This window comes from Typopeltis vanoorti, chromosome 12 (assembly GCF_054136105.1).
Source record: "Typopeltis vanoorti isolate ZY-2024b chromosome 12, IOZ_Tvanoo_1.0, whole genome shotgun sequence".
NCBI classification, from domain to species: domain Eukaryota; kingdom Metazoa; phylum Arthropoda; class Arachnida; order Uropygi; family Thelyphonidae; genus Typopeltis; species Typopeltis vanoorti.
Window position 1 is genome coordinate 117,540,983 of NC_143560.1, and position 21,644 is coordinate 117,562,626.

The 21,644-nt window shown below is 33.7% G+C and overlaps 1 protein-coding gene across 5 annotated transcripts in view; it reads right to left on the reverse strand.

The window, feature by feature from the left end:
- The window catches only part of LOC150101167 (synaptic vesicle glycoprotein 2C-like), a 408,918-nt gene that overhangs the window by 180,464 nt on the left and 206,810 nt on the right, over positions 1-21,644 (reverse strand). For all 5 annotated transcript variants that reach the window (XM_090402054.1, XM_090402053.1, XM_090402055.1 and 2 more), the window contains one exon: positions 13,026-13,271. In XM_090402054.1, the coding sequence (XP_090258180.1) occupies positions 13,026-13,211 (186 nt within the window). In that variant the 5' untranslated portion in view covers positions 13,212-13,271. The remainder of the gene's footprint in view (positions 1-13,025; positions 13,272-21,644) is intronic.

The following is a 21,644-nucleotide window of genomic DNA, read 5'->3' on the forward strand; positions in this document are numbered from 1 at the left end:
ACCCGAACCGTGATATTACCCCTTGAAGGATCCAGAAATCCCAGAAAGCACCTCAGATGTTCCCAGCTAACGGCGAAATTTCAGTGCGCGTGAATCCATGAGACGGGAAGGAAAAGAATCTGCAGTGTGAATAAGGATCTAACCAGCATGCACACGTGACTCGCACGTGGTGATTCAGTGGAACAGTGAGCAGCCAGAAACGGTGAGGCAATTATGTCCTTTCTGAAGTTAAGTGAGAACGCTGAAGGAAAACAGGTCAAGCAGCGTCGCTAAAAGGAAAACTGAAACTAATTTATTTGTCGGAGTAACTTTAGGAACATTGGACTTGTTGTCCGAAGAGCCATGTCAAGTGATTCTTGCTCAATCTAGTATGCAAATACAACCTTCGCTTTCTTCACTGAGATTGTGTCTAGATAAATTTGTATTAATATCCCAAGTGCATGCCTTTCTTGGAGAATGATAAATGTATTAATATGTGAGATTTTCATGTGATTTAGTCTAATTAAGATAGCAGAAGAATTGATCTTTACATGTCTAATGTAAAGATCAATTAGATCTTTAAATTAATTATATTAGTGTAAAATAAAACTATGTTTTGTCATTTGAAATCCTGGTATTAAATTTGTGTTCAAGACCGACATTTGCCACTCACTAAACTACGAACCGTGATTAAGGGGAAAGAAAGATATAAGCAAATAAGAAAGAGAAGGGGGCCACGACTGCAACATTTTTGAGAGCCCCCGAACATATCTAAGGTATAATAACTCTAACTAGCGCAGTATAAATATAAATTTGTTAGGGTTTGTTACCCAGGGAAAACCTTACAATCCCTGACCACAGAGAAAGTAGTTATAAGGCACATTCAGAATTAAGTAATATTAACACCAGAAGGTACGATCGCCAATACATAATACCCATGATCTCCTCTGGCCTGGCTTCGGCAAACGAAGTAGCGATCGGTTCGACCGAGCACTACTTCGTTCGCCTTGCGTTCACAGCTGCCACGATTCCCAAGGGATATAGGGGATTCCCATCTTATTTGATGGCTAATTCATAAGTACAGTAGTATAGAAATACAAGACACGACAGAATATCTCATCTCATCTTCCTTTTACCCTCTTTTACTTTGCGGTGTAGAGGGTTTGTTAATCATCGGACTTCAAACCGTTCACAGGATAAGGTGGTCAAGCCCTATGTCCTGGTGTATCCTATGTCCTGTAGTGTTGAGTTCTCAAGGCCGGTTTGCCTGCTTTGCAGGATGAAAAAGCCCAGGATAAACTGGGGAAAAACCCTACCGTCCATGCCCAAGACCAGCTAACTAGGCTATGGCTGAGGAAGATCCTTAAGCTCCTCACATCATCGACAGGAATCGAAGCTAGGACACTCCTTCCCCAGGCATATGGTTGCGAAGCGCACAGCCACTAGGCTAACCGCGCGGACCAGAATATAAACAAACAAAAAAATGAATTTTAATTAGGAAAAGAATTTTGGAAAATTTTCTAGTGGTTTTTCCTTTTCTTTTGGGGGATCCAGGGCGCCTTCCATATCATAAAGAAATCCAAATGATTTTTGGTCAATTTCATACGATTCAAATCTTTTTTTCTCAGATTGTAAAGCAGTATCTAAAATTACAAAAAAATTTATCCTATAATTATCTTTGTTATCACCTATGTGTGATTCATCAGGCGTTTCATAATCAATAAATACTTTTCTTCGACGTACTCGACTTTCTTTAAATTTAATTTCTAATGGATTTGACAGTTCTTTAGCAATCTTAAAACCTGATATCAAATCCTGATATTCTCTGCTCGTCAAAGTACTGGACTAACGCTTTAATATGCTTAGTTGCTACGTCTATGGGAATTTTTGCATTTTGTAATACTTTGCTTACTAAATTAACTTTTGACAAAAGCTCATACCAAATTACAAAGCTTAGTATAAACTCAAATGAATCTATTTGTTCATATATTGAAACCACTTCTACTTTGATAGTATTATCTGATGTAGTTTTAAATAATTCTTTTAGTGCATTTAAAAATTCTGGAATTTGAAAACGTACAGCTCTAACTGATTCTATTCTACATTCTCATCTTGTATCACAATGATTTTGGAGTTAATTGTTTAACACATTTCTTTAATATGTCCTAACGTGAAGTTGAGGCAGCAAATAATGTATATATTTTTTGTATAACATTAAAAAAATTTATTCCTATAATTGATGATTTTGCGACATCCTCTAAAATCAAATTTAAATTAGGTCAGGTGCAAGGAGTATAAAATGCCTTTTCGTTTTCATTAAAAATGTAGGCACGGATTCCCTTATATACTCCTTTCATATTCGCTTCGTTATCATACCTTTGCCCTCTACAATCTGACAATTTAAGATTTCATTTATTCAAAAGTGATTTTAAATTTTCATATATACCTTTACCAGTAGTGTCATTAGTTGTTAAAAACGTCAAAAAGTGTTCACGAATTTCAATATCTGCTTCAAATATATGTAAAAATCTAAAAATTACTGAACTAACATCAGGGATATAATCAAGAATTATTGAATAGTACTTTGCCTGTCGTATCATATTTACAATATTTTATTGAATTTTGCTTCCCATATCAAAAATTAATTCATTTTGCACAATGAGTTATAGATATGAATTTTGTTTCTTGCCTATAATTTTTTTCCCCGAACATCGCATTAAATGATCTTTTAAAAGTGGATCAAATTCCGCAATTAATTCTATGATTCCAAAAAAAATTACCATTATGGGCTGTATACAAAGTATCAAAATTACCGCTAAAATTATGTTCGGATAAATAAAGAATTGCTGCTACTATTCGTCTTAAAACATTTCTTAATTCTGCTTCGAATTTTATGACAAATTTTGATTTGTCTGATCAATTAACTGTCTTGTGATTTTTTAAATTACATTCCATTTGTGTCCACGAATACATGCATTTCATGTGCACTGGATTTTGTTCGTGCGACTTTAATCTTTCACTTACATGTCGCCCGTCAGAAAAGCCATTATTAGATAAAAAAATTATCATCAGAAGAAAATAATTTGCAACAAAAACAAAAAATAGAGTTGGAAGAGTTTGAGTATACGAGCCATCTTCTGTTTTGCTTCTCTCCGTTTGCAATTGTCCTAACATAGTGAGCTGTGGAAAAACACCTCTTGTTGTCATCTTTTGGAAAATCATTTTTAGTCCTAGGAGACGGTGGACCACGTTGTACAATTTGTGTTAGTGTTGCGTTGTTCAAAATTTTGGGCCATGTTGCTGGATCATCAATAGTAAATAGTTCACCTTCCTCTGGTGTCTCAGTTTTAGGATCTTCAATACTCATTGTTTGACCAAACGCGTCATATTCTCCGCTTCCTTTGAGTATTTCAGAACTTCATTATTAATTAATGTTGAAGCCGAAGAACTGTTTGTAGTTATTTCAGATCTCCCGTTATCAACTGATATATCTGAACAAATATATGAGTTCAACTTCATAAATTTAAACAGTGAATTTCTTTGACGTTCTTCAGCCGCTTCTTTTTCTTGTTTTCACTTTCGTTTTTCATGCCCACTTGGGTATTTTCTTCCATAATAATCTCTCCCACGACTAGTCATACTCTAAAATTAAATACGATAGATTTAATTCTTCTTCTTCTCTCTTCCATCATCTATGTGGATGATGATGAGGCCAAATGAACTCTTTTCACTTCTGTCTGTCCCGGAAGAGTCGGAAAATTTCTGTCCAGTTTGGTGTCGCTTGTTGTGATTTGGTTGTCAGGTCCTCTTTTATTATGTCAATTATATTGTTTAATCGTTTATCGATATTTTGTTTATTAATTATCTTTTATTTTGTTAATTATAAAATAAGTTAATAAATTAAAACAAAATTACTTACCTGATAAAAAAAAATATCTAAAATAGATAACATTAGAAAATAAACAAATCTAATATAGATTGAAAACTGCTACTGAAGAAAAATTCTGATGTCGGAGAACCTAACGCTCGTTTACAAAATATATTTTTAAAGATGTTTTGCAAGTAATGTCACAAAAAAATTGCCATGATAGTACGTGTATATACTTACTTGTTTATAAAATGATAAACTAAAATAAAAAAAAACTCCTTAAAATTATTAAAAACACCTATTTTAAAATGCACTTTTCCCTATTTAACACTATGTTGTACGATATTGTTATATGTGTAGAGTATTTTCAAATACTACCGCTACGATCTTATTTCGCTTATTATAACAACAATAGTTGGTTGTAAAATTATATACATATAATTTTTCAACCAACAACATTTTTCTATATAATATTTTTTATATAATAATTACAATATTAATTTATATAATAATTAAAAAAATATTTGTTTTTCTTTTTTCAATTTTTTTGCGCTTTGCAGGGCCCTGTGCCACCGCACAGTTCGCACACCCATGAATACGGCCTTGAATTTATCATATCCCACCCCTTTATTGCCTGTTTAACAAACCAGTTATCTGCCATCAGTTAACACTCTCCCTCTCTAAACCTGTAACATCCAATTTTCTTCTCTCTTCTTCAGTCCTTAATGTCTATCTCCTGCATGTTTGTCAATCCTTGCATTTTAGCAATTCGCATTAGTATGAGGAATGCTCTGATTAGAAGTTTCCTCAGATCAGATTGCTTTCACCTTTTATCCACTATCTGAAAATTCTAAATAAACACGTATTTAATTCGTTTATAAATTAAGGAGAAGTTCCATGTAGCTGAACAGAAGCGTATATTCCAAACCGCAATCTCATTAACAGGGTGAATTTGATTGTAGTATATTTAGAAAATAACTTCGTGAAAATTTAAGTATGAGTTCTTTGTTATGTGAAATATATTTGCTATTTTCTGCTTAGCTACAAAAGTTTTATTCGACTAAAAGGATGTTTCTGTTAGTTCCTTAATTCCTGTATTAGATCATCAGATTCCCAGTTTGAATCAGGATTAATAAATATTTGTGTTGGATTTATGACCGAAGCAATAACGCTATCAAGCTGGTGTATTATTATTACAGACCAATTTGTATGCTTTGCGGTAAGAAAAACTGCTATCCTGAAATAAGTCTGGAATAAAAAGGCAATTTTAAATTACTCTCAGATAGCACCACTTAAAAGTGAAGACAAATTAACTATAAAGTCAGGCAAGCGTCGTTTTTTTTTTCCCAGTATGAAGAACAAGAGTGAAAAAATAAAAGTATTTAAAATGTACGAATTATAGAAGACCGGGATATATATATATATTCCGTAGTGGTATGCAACTTCAGAATTTGACAATGGAAGAATATGCAATAGTAAATCATCGGTGTTCTATGCTGAAAGGGCAGACGAATCAATAACATCATTACCAGAAGAGCACAATTAAATATACGAACATTCAATGAAGGATCTAGATATACGGAAAACAGTTAGATAAAATGGGTATACTGGTTGTGAAAAGGTAGTCAGCCGAATTCAGAGTGCAGAATGGCGTTATGAATTTCTAAACGAAACAGGACATTTGAAATTTCCAAATGTTACATAGGACAATTTAGTAAACATGAAAAGATATACAAACTGATCTAACAATATAAATCTCACAGCCCACCTTGTCTTTCAATGTAAAGTATGAAACTTTATGCATGGCAACTATGCTCATAATCTGCGGACAACAATATTCTAAATCTTCTTGATAGGATATACATATGAGTCATTATCTACAACTTACTAGGCCCTTCATCAGCTTTTTTTTTTGCACCATCCTTAAAAAAAAAAGGGTGGCGGGGGAGTAGTTTTAAGTAGAGAACACTACTGCATCTCATTTCCGCCTTGTTTCACCAACTGTTCTCTTACACACGATATACTGATATCTATCAGACGGACTTCGAATCTGTATATGCTTCCTTCACACCAACTCGGAAACTTTACCATCAACAAAGGATACATTATCACCTCTTTCCTTATCAGCTATCTATCAAGTACCCTGCTCATGTCATCTTTCCTATTTTGGACAGACTGGTCGTTCTGCATTGATTAGAATTGAAGAACATCGAGATTATATATTACATTTTAGGAATCCGACAATGTCTGGCCTTGCTTCTCACGCAATTTACACTAAGCACAAAGTTCTTTGGAACCAGATAAAAACTTCTTCATTCCAGGATTCACATTCGATCGTCTCCTCCTCGAAACATGTGAAACACTAAGAAATCGTCCGAACCTGAACCGATCAGACTGTATGTCCATATCCTAGTTTTGGGAAGTGATCACTTAATTTTTCATAAGTTTCTTGATTTTTTTTTAAAAATCTACACAACTTACTACAGTCGTTCCTTTGAACTCTAATAGTGTACTTAATATCACACTTAAGCGATCGAGACAAGATCTAATATACGCATGATTTATGACTCATTATTTGATTCATATTTTGAATGTAGTTAACAGTATCTCCCTGACGATGTCAAAGCAAACGTTGGGTGAAATATGCTGGAGTTTTTGAATAAATTCTACATAATTTTTGCTATATGTGTAAGCCATGAAACTCATTTTAAAATGTTTATGAAGTAGTAAAAGAAAACCTTCTCTGGTAATGAATTTGTGCTTCTTGTAATAAAACTGCCTGAGGTAAGGATATTTATACTCGGCGTAACAGTGAGGATGACTGGAACAATATATGCTAATAAGATTTCCTGAAGCAGTTGCAATGAAAGACTAAGCTTCAAAGACTATTATTATTACATAATACCTCCAGGGAGTCCAAAGACTCAGCGAGGGAGGGTACCTGCTCTGCAACTCTCCGTCTTCGCCACTCCACCAACCGCAACTATCTTCATCATCTACACCAACGCCATCTACCGCCGACTACCACCACCGCTAGTATTTTCACAAACAAACATTCACTGCGGGATTCGAAACCGCAGCCTTTTGTCTTCTGGAGAGAGGATACGCTAACCACGTTCTTGAATATAATTATTCGTGTATGTATGTATGTATATATATATATATATATATATATATATATATATATATATATGGAAATCCTCAGACCTTACTTTCAGATCAAGGGGTAAATTTTACATCTGAACTGTTGTTATAATTCTGTAAATTGCTAAACGCGAAGATTTTTTACCAAACTCTACCATCCTCAGTGTAATAGTATGTGCGAAAAGTGGAATAAAAATATAAAGCAAATACTTTCCAATCTGGCAAACACTAAAATGAATAAATGAGAGATCTTTTGCAAGCTTTATTTCCATGCCGGTCTGCTTTTCATTCTGATATCAAAGAAAAACCATCTTTTGCTTTATAGGTTCGAATCTTTAGTAATGAACTTGTTTCAGTTATTCCTAACACAGGCTACAAGGGCATAAATGAATATCTGGAAACAGTAGTAGATAGATTTTTCCACTACTCACAAGTTAGCAATAGAGATAAGCAAATTAAGCCCACAGAAAACTAGACAATACATTAATCATTTCAGGAAGTATAAGTCATTTGCACTACGAGATTTAGTATTGTCAGATGATAAATCTAGTATAAAAATGTTAGGAAAATTATGAAAGAAAGCTTCGGATCAATATAGAATTTTAGACCAGTTTTCATTTCTAAATTTTAGGATTCAAGATGTGAGAAATCCTATTAAAATTGTAAATGTACCCTCTGATAGGTTAAAAAGATTTTTTTAGGTAGTAGAAATTTAATATGAATAAAATATTGAAAGATGAAGGTTTTCCTGATACAAATTGTGTGCCAAGTTCACAATCAGATAGTATGAAAGGAAATAGTTTAAAACCTCATAATTCAAATCCACAGCAAAGAAGGAAATAAAGAAATTCTGGTAAAACAAAACCTAATCTCACAACAAATTCCAGATAACCAGACGTACATAATTCAGATAATGTATAACATCAGAGTGATAATAATAAAAAAAAAAGAATGTAACATAGGTAAAATAGTTAACCATAGTTCATTTAACTTAAAATTAAATAAACCAGGGGAAAGTGAAAATACCTATAAGTTAATTACTGAAGATAGAGAATCTCAGCCTTCAGAATTTGATTCGGATAGAGATGATTCTGTTAGTTAAGAACTTAATTCCAGTAATTTAAGTAAAATTTTGGAAAGTACAGAAATGAAATCTGTAGATGTAATGAAGTCAGAAATGATTTTAATTCCCAATTTTCTCTAGAATCCCGGGATTCTGAAACTAGTACTCATTCAGAAATTGTAAATAATGAATCATCTCATGATGCTCAACAAGAACCTGGTTATTTTAGATCTAGGACCATCAAAAGAATTGAAGTTTTGTTAGATATAAGACAAATATTTGGGAATTAAAAATTTAATATGAAATGGATGTAAAAATAGTCATAATTCATAATTATGAATTTTTTACAATTGTTTCTCTATCGGCACTTGCGATGTGCCGGATATTGATATTTATGTTAAAATGGAATGCGCCGTATGTGAGATTTATTTGACTTACCAGATATCAAATAATTGTAATAATTTCAATGGTTCTTTATTGTAATTCATAACTGTTAATCCTTGTGATGTCCGTCTTCGTTCTTCAAAGGGAATTTTAGAGGTGAATCGCTTAACCAGAAAAGTGAGACTGTCATCAAGTGAATAGTAAATAATTAATATCGCCGGCAGGGCCGGCGGAAGGAGACATGCGGGCGCCTCCGTCGCAAGGTTCATAAGTTCATTTTTAAGAAACAAAATTTGTATCATAAAAACAAAAAATTTAATATTGATCATTCTAAGAATGATCAATATTAAAGTAAATAAGGCCAGATACATCGAATAAAAATTTAAAAAAAATGTATATTGCCGTCTCTTTGATCAGTCGGCTGCTTACAATTTTGCAGTGAGAGCAGGCTAAATGCTTGCCTGCAGAATGTTGTGTCTACTGCAGTCTATCTGAAGTGAAACGGTGAACGGTTTTTATTCGCAAAAACGAATTTTCGTTCAAAACATTTGTTGCTAGTTAACCAGTCATATGGTACTCATCTCAGTAGGCTACTGACAGATGCGCAGTGCCGACTATTATTTCGTCTCTGTATTGTGTTGCGTAATAATTTCTTGTGGGTATAAAATAGAAATGGAATCAAAAATTAAAAAAAAAACAGTTATCCAGTGCACAAAATCGTAAGCGTCATGCTGCGAAAGAAGCAGATATTAAGAAACAAACTGGGGCTCTTAATAAATTTGTTAAAATATTAAAATATTCTGATGCAGATTGTAACCAACTCGATACATCAGAAATCAGAGTTGAAGAATTGTGCACATCATCCAGTTTGCATGAAAATACTATTGAACAAGATAACAAGACGCATGATTTAAGTGAAAAACAGTTAGGAGAAGATTTAGTTGTAGTTGAATTTCGTAAAAGTTGTAGTTAAATTTCGTAAAACAATTAACATTGAAACAGCCATCAGAAACTCGATGGGAAAGTAAAATTAATGCAATCCGTCCTTCACGATATTAGTTGGGAGAAATTTACGATGCACTTTTTGAAATTTTAAATAATGAAGATTTTGAAAATTTTAATAAAGAAACTCAGCATGAAGCACAAACATTATGTGCTAAAATAAAGGACTACAATTTTGCTCTCTTATAACTTGGCACGATTTACTTAACAGAATAAACCCTGTGAGTAAAATACTTCAAGACAAAAATATGAACATTACACTTGCTTTAGAATCTATCGCAAACTTAAAAATATTCTTACAAGAGTATCGATCAGATACAAATTTTAAAGAAGTTCTAAAACGGCAAAAGAACTGAGTGAAAAGGTGGATGGAGAACAAGAATTTAAAACTGGTACGGAAGTTCGACGACGAAAGAAGACATGACAATTTGACTACGAGCATCATGACGAAACGCCGCAATCCCCAGAAGATAAATTTAGAGTGAATGTGTTTTATACACTTCTAGACGTTGCAATGTGTTCGTTAATAAAACGTTTTGAACAACTAAAAACATATGATAATTTCAATTTCTTGTATAGATTACTATTAATTAATAACGAAGATTTACGAAAAAATTGTGACGATTTAGAGATTCTCTTGAAGGACGGCAACAATAAAGATGTAAATGCAATAGAACTATATGACGAGTTATGTGCTTTCCGGGATATTTTTCGGAAGGATAATTTAAATACTCAAAACCATTTCGATATTCTTAATTTTATTGTGTCCAATAATTAATCTTTCCCTAACTTTTCAATTGCTTTAAGAATACTATTAACCTTCCTTGTTAGTGTAGTGAGAGGTGAACGTTCCTTTTCCAAGTTGAAATTGATTAAAACCTACGAAAATGATATATATGTGCGGAATTAGACGTTAAGACCATTATTTCTAATTTTGTGAATATGAAATCAAAAACCCTACAATTTTAATAAAAAAAATTCCAAGTATATTTATGTAATTTAATTTATTTTCTGTTATTCTGTAAAGATGTTATTTTTTTAAATACTTATACTGTATTAAATGTTCTAATTATTTCTGAATTCTTTTCTTATTTTCTCACCTATCTTGAGTTTCTTTTGTTTTCCTAAAAGATAGTTCCACTTATAAAAATTATTAAAAAATTTTTACAAGTTACTAAGAATTTTGTAACTTGTAAAATGCATGAATTTTTGAAACTTTAGTTCAATAAATATTAATTTTAATTAAAATTCATTTTAATTTTGTTAGCGATTCGGGTCGGTAAAAAGGCTATAGTCCCTGTATCAGTATATTCAACGATTAAAGTGAAGTGGCTTTATCAAACTTTGCTTTAACTTTTGAGAATTTTTTGAATATTCGGGTTTTTAACGATTATCCTGCCTACTCAACACCCCCGGTTCGTTACATTTAGCGAACCAATGTGTGGCGGTTCTATCAAAATTTATTTAAGAAATTTCAAATAATTTAAATTTTTATTATCGTAAAAGAACCACACACGCCTGGGTCGTTACAGGGGCGCTTAGATAGAAATTGCATGCGGGCGACAAAGATCCTAGCGCCTGTTCTGATCGCCGGCATTCTTGAGACAGAAGACGAAACTTTTCAATTAGCGAACGCTCTCTGCCAGCTGTCACTCATCAATTAATTTCCTCGGTGAGCATGCACACTTCAACTACACTGCAAGCGAGAAGTCAGTAATGGCTGACATGGTGTCGCCGTTAGCGAAAAGAGTGTCTTTGCGATGAACGACGGATATCACAACACTTGATTAAAAATTACAGTAAAGAGCCGTTGAAATTATTACAGTTGTATACAATTATTCGATATCCGGTAAGTAAAATAAATTTCACATATTTTAGATTTCATTTTAACATAAATATCAATATCGGGTAAATTGCAAGTGCCCAGTATGCCTGGTCATGAAACCAAAAATAATGAAATACTAACGTAGAGAAACAACTTTAAAAAGATTTATAATTATAAATTACGAATATTTTTACAGTGTTTTGTACTGTCGTTCGACTGTTTATTAACTTTGTCCATTTTTGATGTCACTCGCGTATTGGATTCTTGGTCTCCCTGTACCAGGTCTTCCCTCAATCAAATTTATGCCTAAAATTTAATTTTTAAGATAATCCCACCCATGAAAACTTGTAAGCCTAAATTTCTATACTATGGATGGCCTAACTGTTAAACAATCCAGAAATCCTGTCCTGGAGTACAAACATAGAATTTGTTCCAAGCCACTTTAGGCTCACAATCAGCAGGGCACCCAATAATAAAAATCTTATGTTACCTGAAGTCATTCATTAGTGGGATTCGACACCACAACCTAATAAGTCAAAGTAATATGTGCTTGATCAAACAGGCTGGTATATCCCAACTAAAACAACTCTGCTTACGTCCATGCTTGCTTATTTCCATAAAAAGATTCTTTTATTACTCGTATCAGCAGAGGAGCTGACGATAAACTAATCTTTATGCAGCGATGACACACTTAGTTCAAAACGCCTGGTTTCTATTCCCGTGGTAATAGGGGAGGAACATTTATTAACGCCTTTTCAACTAAATTGATAACAATTCTCATACGGTAACACAGATTTTTCATCCCTGCCAAAGAACACGCAAAAATTACAGGCGTAATGCATACCATTCATACATAGCCTTAGTTGCTTTGTTGTAATCTAAACAAACAAAATCTTTTTTTTTTTCATTTTGTGTTAGTTAAAATGCAGGCCGAGGCGACTAAAACTATGAGACCAAAATATTTGTCTATTAATTGTGTGATCTCCAACCGCTTTGCTTGTTTTGCAAAACGCGTTACCACTGGGTTAGAACGTGTTTCAAATCGAACCCTAATCCTCCCATCCAAAGGGAAATATCACATCGCCCTCGCGAACCGAGGCGCTTTTTTTTTTAAATTTAATTAATTCTGTATTCCAGCCAATTTTTCAAGGTCTGATATGGTCTTCTGTAATTTGATGTCTGTTTTGACAACGCATTTGCGAAGATAGTTACGGTTGGTGGAGATGGAGAGTTGTAGAGTAGGTAAATAAATAAATTTCGTGTGATGATACAGCGTTCCCCCTTTTTAAGGGAGTTCACGGTACCATCTAGTAAGTTCTGACTGTACCGTTTTATTATTATTTTTATAATCCGGTTATACCCTTTACGGCCCATTATTAACCTATAGGTCAAGCTGACATTTAAAACAGTTTCACATTTCAAATAATTCGCTTCGAATTTTTGGAAGTGGATACTTTTTTGCCTACTACCAAATGTTTTGTACTTAATCTAATAAATGTTGTCTTGAGTGGTTAGCTAACATATATCCTCATCTATTTTTCCATAGGATTTTACATAGTTTCTTGTCCTGCAAGTTTTCTACGAAGCTGCACTTTTCCTTCCTTTTTATCCTTTCTCTTGCCTGGATTTTATACTGTTTGTATTATCACCTTAATTACGCACGCCAATTTATGCTTTATTTTACTAGATATCGATAAATATTATGTTTTCCTTCAAATCAAATTTTGAAGAAAATAAACATGTACTAAATGGAATATTACCTGAGATAATGCATCTTCATGAAACTGTGACATAACCGACACGTCTGTGTCGACATAATCCATCTCCCTGAGCTCATCCTGGAGGTCATCATGGTTGTGTCGCAGTCCCTCCTCTGTATATGATCCACCATGGCCTACCTCTTTACTCACGAGCGATTCACTTTCTGAATCGTCCTTGGACCTCATTGATGGTTAAATGTACTTTTGAGCTATTTTAAAATGTATGAATTTCTCCAAATTCCATCCCTAGCAGAAAAATCAGTAAACACAATTAATCGAACAATGATAATAACAGATATACTGAAATTAAAAAATATATAAAAACGTTTGAATAAAAACACGAAATATTAGATTAACTAATATTTTGTGTATCAAAACATTTTGGCATTATTAAAATCAATCAAAAGACAAAAATAAATAAATCGACAGCACTAATTCACCTTATATGCTCGCACATTGAAATGTGAAATCTTCCACTACTGAATTTTCGTAACTGTCGGTATCGACGGGGCTTTTTGATTGGAAATATGTGGATTCGAATCAGATCTAGAATACAAACAACATTTATCAGGACTTTGAAACAGAAGGCGAGTTTGAAAATCATGAAAATCAACCGTGAGGCTCCTGCGAACAGTAGTTACACTTTCGAATAATCCTGCTAACATATGAAGCTCAAACGCGGCCGTTCTGGCTAATGTGACCTTGAAGAAATCTATTCAGATATCCATCTACCCTCCCCCCTGCTTTTTTGGTAAAAATAACGTTTTTTAGATACTTGCTAATTTTTTAATAACATCAAATAAGAATGCGTCGCGGTTCGATTTTTCCATGTTAAAGGGAAGAAATCTGAATGCATCGTATGACACTAGGAAAGATACAAAAATAAAATAAATTTTTTAAAAAAATGTCATTAATGACACTAAATAAATCATCCATCAGTTGCCAGTGCCCGGAAATATTCGAAACAATGCTATCAGTAAAAAGATCGTTAAAATAGTGGTATGGAATCATAAGGATATGCTTCTTGGAGCATATTAATCGGGGCATTGTAAATGCCCAAGTCTAGGTTGGATCAGTTATAATTGGTCATTTGTCGGAAGAAACCTAGAATGCTGCGTGAGGGAGTCTTCATACTATTACAAGCATCACGATCATTCCTTAGACGAGTGTATACGACGCTACTCGGTTCACACAATATTGCACTTTCAATGATTTCCATTTCTATGGACCACTGAAGATCTACCCGATTAGCACCAAATGGGACGTGTAGTACACTACAGTTTCCTGGTTAAAATCACTTGACAACGATTTCGTCTTTGCCGAGACAACGTCTTAGCTACAAAGGTGTATAAACATATTAATCGATCATATGGAAAAGTAATATATATTATGCTCTTAACATAAAAATATTTTATATGTAAGAGTGTTTGTTATATTTGATTTTGAAACAATCTTGTAATTTTGCCGGATATTTGTTGTAGCATGAACTCTAGAAGGGAATGAAAGTCACCCAGATATGCTTTGCTTCTTAATAAATAAATAGCGTCTTCCCTCTCCAACCAACAGGTTGTAGGGATCCGATGAGCATAGATGTATGTGAATGTCTTTAGGTGGTAGATGAATTTTTTCATCTGCTCACTTGGAGACTTGATGTGGGTTGAAAATAGTATCAAGTTTTATCTCTATAGAGGAGCATGGTTCTAGTTTATTTAATCCTTGGTCTACCCACGGTACTAATGTACGAGAGGTTTACAATCTTTCGTGTGTATGGGGGTGTGATAATGTTTATAGTGCTGCAGGATTTGATAACATGCTACAACAGATACTGGTTGGCTGAATGCTTCGAATGCAAGACATTAATCCGTTTCACATTCATTCATTCCATATATTCTTAAAACACTTGAAATGCTGGCTAGTTGACCAAGGGAGAAAAGACTTTGGAATTACAGCAGCAGAAGCAACTGAGACAAGCGAGTATATTATGTTTGTTGTTTTGCTCTGCATGGTTTGCAAGATGAAAAATTCAAGTGTTTCCACACGGGGGGGGGGGGGATAATCTCCATATGAGACTAGCTAACTCACTTTCAGCTGAAATGTCCTAAAGGTTCTTTGCGTTCTAGACATGATTCAAACATCAGATCGTCTAGCCAAATGGCATCATGGATGGTGAACTACGGAGGCTCCATCAAAGAAAAAACACCGACTTCATTTACATATTCCTTGGACTATAGTATTATTATATTAATACTATAATAATACTATAGTTCCCGGAGTCAAAAGACCCATCGAAGGAATAGACTTTATACCATTAACAATTACATATATTATATAAGAAGTACTGTATATATGATATTACATTACAATGTGAATATCACATTGTAATGTAATATTCATTATATATAACAAAAATCCACAGACTTAGGGAAAATCTCTCCTGCCTGCAACATATAAAGAATCATGAATTCGTTCACACTCTTAGCATTAAACACTTTGCATCTTACTTATTCACTCCTGCGTTGTAGAAAGGATGATCTCTAGTTCATTTAATAGTAGCCTGTATCTATGCTTAATATCGTGACAAGTGCAATCAGATTTACACACAATGAGCACGTTTAGGCGCAGGTGTTTTTTTTTATTATAACTTAACACTGACCTGCAATGGCTTCACATGTAAATCAAAACACGTGAGTTAAATTAATTCTAGTCTTCTAACCGTGACCAAAGTGCATTTTATACACTTTAGACATATTATTGCACAATTTGACAGTCTTTACATTTTGAAGCACGAACGCTTTTCTTTCTAAATACTGTAGTATTTCGATGGCTGTTCAAAGCAACACTTACTAATGGGCCGAAAATAAAGCACGAGATATTGTGAATGTTTACAAAATAAAAATTAACAAATTCAATACTTAAGCCAGTGATTCCCAAACTTTTTCGGTTCAAGGCGCCCACTTTGTATCAGGATTTTTCTACGGCGCCCAGCCAGAACATAGGCCTACGAGTACCTAACAGTTGCAGTACGCAGTTGGTGCGGTTAGGTTGGTTAAGTTAAAAAAATAAAATAAAACACGTATTTCAAATTCACAAACAATTTATGTGAAAAGTATTAAATAAGTACATATTTTGAACAATTATATCATTGAATAAATAAATCCTAATTTGTGGGACAGGTGAGCCTGTTGTACACTGCACATATTCTCAAATCTTGGAATCAACCAGAACACACCCACTCTCATTTCTTGTTCCACGTTGATTTTTCGCACGATACTGGGTTTTAGGCAGTCGCTGTTTATCACAGCGACTGCCTAAAACCAGCTTCGCACAAATATGACGTCGCAAATGGAATTAAGATTCGCTGAGCTTTACCACTTAGCAGCGGATATTCATCTTTTACTGATATCCAAAAGTCGGTTCCATGCTGCCAAATTTTGTCTTCAGTTGTATTGTCGCAAGACAGCTCAGTTTGGGAACTACTGACTTAAGCAATCATTTTTTTTTACTGATAAATCACAACTATTCTTCTCCCTTCTCTCTCCACACACAATATATATATATATATATATATATATATATATATACACACACACACTCTTCTGTTTGTTAAATCAAATGTAAATCCGGAGATATAAAGAAAAAATGCAGCAAGCTAACTTCGAGACTTAAAAGTACTATCACACCAACCCCCACACATTCAATCATCTTGCAACAGCGTTTCTCAACTCGCTAAAAAAAAATAACTGAAATGCGAACAGAAATGCTCACACAGATTTTAGCTATTTCTTTTCGATTATTTGCAAAGTCATCTACATTCATAACTAGTCACCACTCATCCGGTGCAGTAAATATCTACTCGCTCGCTACTTTCAAGAAGATATACTAGCAAAACTGAAGAGCAAACAGGATCAAAATCCGTTCTCTTCACCGAATATATCAAAGAAACAACGATTGTCAAGATCCATTTGACATCCTAAGTAGCACGAGATCAGCTAATACGACCACCCACTAAGCCTCAGTATCATTTCTTTCAGCTCTCTCAACACTGTTATATACTTTTTCAATAAATCATCGGGTTAAACAGAATGAAAGAGTTAGTTCTTAACAACTTGTTCTCCATTTTAAGGCTATAAGAAGAATCAACACTAATAGCAATGTTTGAAGATTGTGTGCTATAAGGATTTGAGTTAATATATAAAAGTTCGGCCTGTGTAAGAAGCAGTGTAACCCATATCATCTCCCACAGAAACAAAACTACCTAACAAATATAAACACAATATCAGATCGTTAACAAAACTCGAGTCGCTGCTATCAATTATTCTATGATATTCATTAATTGGACTGTGGCAACTAAAATTTCGCTAGCATTTAGTATTGTTTATATTTATTAGGTAGTTTAGTTTCAGTGGAAGATAATATGGATTATATTGTTTCTTATAGGCCGAATTGTGCGATGACTCTATGGAATGCAGTAGCCAGCTGAACAAGTCAAAAGGCATACAGCATGGTCAAGAAGCACTAGCTTGGAAAGCAGAACGAATAGCAACCAATGTTTGTGAATGGCTTTAGGTGACAGACAAGTTTCGTCACAGTTGCAAGTCTATTGTTGCGCTTAACGGGAAGGGGGAAGTGGTTTAAAAAGAAGCAGAAAACGATTATATCTATGGCCCAAGTACAGTACTAGTGTACTATACATCTCGAACTTTTTTTGCAGATGGGATTATCATATTATTAAAAAAAAAAAGTGAAGATAGCCTTGCTTGTCAGTGTTTTGAAAGCGTGATATTATGATAATCACTGTAAAAGTTTAATAAAAAGAAAAGGAGTATAATAAGTGTTTCTAAGGTTGAGAACCACAGTAAAACCGCTCCTAAGGTTTTGAAATCACTGCTTTAAGCGATAAAACACAAACAAGACGTATTTAAAGAGCAGTATGCAGGAGTGTAACACATGCAACACAGCGATCAGATGATGTTTATCGAATTCTTTATGAAATACGAAATGTGAAATTTCCAAAAAAAAAAAAAAAAAGCTGATCATTTAATAATTTTTAGCTGCATTTTTCAAAAGTCTTAAGCACATAATTCGATTGTTTGTTTGTAAATCTGTGCCAAGTTATTCTGGGCCTGTGGAGAGGGCAAATTCTATTGAAATTCTTTACTTGGAATTGTTATTTTTTGCTTCAATCTCAATTTTTGTTTCGATCGGCTCGTTCTTGGGCACAGAGAGGAGAAAACGTAGAAATTTTTGCACTGCAATAACTTTCATTTGAGTAATTGAGAGTGAATAAAATTCAAGATGTAGAGTACACGCAAAATGCCATGTCCTTCAATTTTAGTTGGACAATTTAATTTTCCAAAACGATTTGAACTAAAATTCATAATTTATCACTGCTAGGAGCCATTTACTGAAACTTTGCTATTTTAAAATTATTAAAAGTTACGATTAGTGTCAATTCTGGTTTCAATCGCATTAACTGTAACGACAAAATTCGGAAAAACAAGCTATGCCAAGAAGACAAAAGCTAAAATCAATTCGACGCTTCATAAATATGCTTTAACTTTTTATATGTTTTGTCATTTTTTTTTACAGAACTTACATCATGCTGTAGAAGTGTTTGAGTAGCAAAAATCTGTCACACATTAAAACAGTTTTAATGAGAAGTATCGACAATCGAAATTGAAAATTTTCTAACTGTATATGTAAATAATTATAAGAAACTACTGATAAAGCTCTGCTTATTTAGTCCTGTGGATATCTTGTATAATTTTCATTCTTTAACTTGTCTTAGGTTCACGATCGGGTGATAAAACCTACAATTGATGAAGGTTATATTACAATAAAATTACGATTTAATTTATTTTGTTTCAAATAAGACCCTTTTAATAACAAAATAAAGTAAAACATTTTTTCCCTGTAGTATAAATATTCGGATGAAATCATTAGGAGTTGCTTGTGGTGCACCAGTGATTCATTGGAAAGTAATTAGAAACACGTTTTTAAATTTTTATAATTAAAAAAAATATTTCATAAAATGGCGCGATATCTATCAACGAATTATACCGCATACACATGTCAATAACGAGAAATCCCAGATTCTCTCAAAGGCAGTAGCGATGGACAGTGCCAGCTGGTTCGATGAGTTACGTCGAATGTAATTCTCCTGAAAAGGAATCTCCCTCCAACACTCGTTTGGCAAGCTCATTCGGCACTTGATATCTCAAGCTCGATCCTGCATTCTTCATCACATCAGAATGTGTGTGTGATGGTGACGAAGAGCGAGGAAAATGAGAAAGCATTGTGTTAATATAACTGTTTCAGCTTTTTAAAAACAAACAATTTTTTTTTTTGAAAAAAAGTATGTATATATATATATATATATATATATATATATATATATATATACACATACATACATACACTGTACATTTACAGACCTTAATGGCTAGGTGAGTAAAAGCTATGCTACTCACTAGCCGTGGGTTAAAATTCCGTTTGCAAGAGGCCTCCTTCGAGAGTTCCTGAAATAGAATTGAAACGCTTCTGTCAAGAACAGAATATAATCGAATCCTTGGATCGTCCAAAGTACTAATTGTGCTATCGATTCCACACACAGCTGTAAGTTTGCTATTGTTAATTTCCGATAAGGATACATCGAAATTAAACCGCATTACATAAGTGGCAGGATTTGTACCTTGAAGAAGTTCGAATAACTCAGTTAAGAGAAAATAATTACTCTTAAGCCAAGTAATGATGACCACCAAAGATAATTCCCAATTTTGCCTTTCAATTACAAATTAAATTAACTTGCGAAAAAAGAAAGTTAATATTACTAATAAATTTTGTTTGATAAAAACATTTGTTTTCACTTATTGATCAAAATGATTCCCTATTTATTATGGACTCTGTGTTTCTTATTAAAATGAAGACGGTAGCTTCATTAAATTCTTATGATCAGCATGTCCTTTTGATGTTGATGCAATTAATCATTTTAGATTAAAGTGAGTAGTAATGATAACGTTTTTAGAGACAACATTCAGAAATGCTTAAATATTCGCTGCCATTTACCATACACTTTATTTCCACAGTTCTGATATTGCCATAGCAACCTTTCTTCCTTTGACATTTACTGGCGAGATGACCAGCACGGTGGCACACAAACACAGAGACTAATATACCCAATGGCGATACGATCCGGTTTAAATGCTGTAAAATCAAAAGAGATATTTTTAGCGTTCACTGTTAAAGCATGTGAAAACTGATCCTTAAAAAATTACATAAGGCGAGAAGGGCACATAATTAGGAATAATGGAGTAAATCCTTTGCAATTATACAGCTCCTTCGGCTCACCAATTGTCTGATACCTAAAAGGTACCAATCCCAATAAGTCGGAGTTTCTACAACATACCTCGCTGCGGAAGTCCCGAGACACAACCATCTATTATTTTTACAAATAAAGATGAGCATACATTCCGTTTCGCAATTAAGTTTAATATACACCAATAAAGTCTGCAAATTTTAAATAAGAAAACTTCGTTTTTTTAAAAAAAGGCGTTTTCACACTTGATGGAGGAGGAAAAACCCTACAGTTTCACATGATTTTGGAGCTTGAAAGAATGCTTATCAAGAATTTAAAATACAATCATGCGTTACTTTTAAAGCTTATGTACAAACATTTAAATACAGTATTTTACAATTAATGGCATAAAATCGCTAGTGTGTTGTAGCTTGTTTTTTTAGATATGAGATGGAGTTCATATTTTAGAAAATTAAAAAATAGGGATAGGAAATATAACATGCGAGGTACACGAAAGATGAAGAGTGAAAACATACTGCGCTCGTATCGTGATGAGACGACTTACAACTATTGAAAGGCATTACAGAAAAAGAAAAAAAAAATTACCATGATACCTTTATTTTCACCATTTGGTTTAACAGCACGGATCGTCATCTTGCGACTATTGCAGGTGGAGAATTTCTTCACATGGCGACTCCTGTCTGCACACGTCGCAGCATACTCCGTGCTTCTTTCAGTCGATGACTGCAATATGACTAATCAATCCTGCTGTCTACTCAAGGCAGCCTATTTGACAGTTGCGGAACTCTTAAGATAACATCAATTGAGATCCAGGAAAAATAATCAACCAAATAGGAGTTAAAAATCAAGCGATGCGATGTACACACACACACCATGATACATCTATATTTAATACAAAAGAACAATTCAATAAATTTGAATTAGTTCTAGTAAATAAACAATTCAATAGGAAATAGTCACAGGAGTACGTCAACGTGTATGCAATTAAATTGTCCTGTCGCAGTTCATGATTTGCTAAGCATCAACTGCGAAATATTTCGTAAGCAAAATAGGACAAATGACAACCATGCTAAATGCTGTGTGGATACACGACAAAAATTGTCAATCAATTTAAATTTTGTCTACAAAACAGAATAGTGCACCCGTAAAGGAGTCAAATAAATGCAAGGAGGAATAAGTACAATTTTATAAAATTTCGGTTTTTTAGATAGTGTTCATACCACACTGAAAGCAACCTCAAGATTTAATTTTTAAAGTTCTACACATCTGTCGGTTCGAATACTGTAGGCTGTTTTGAAATTAAC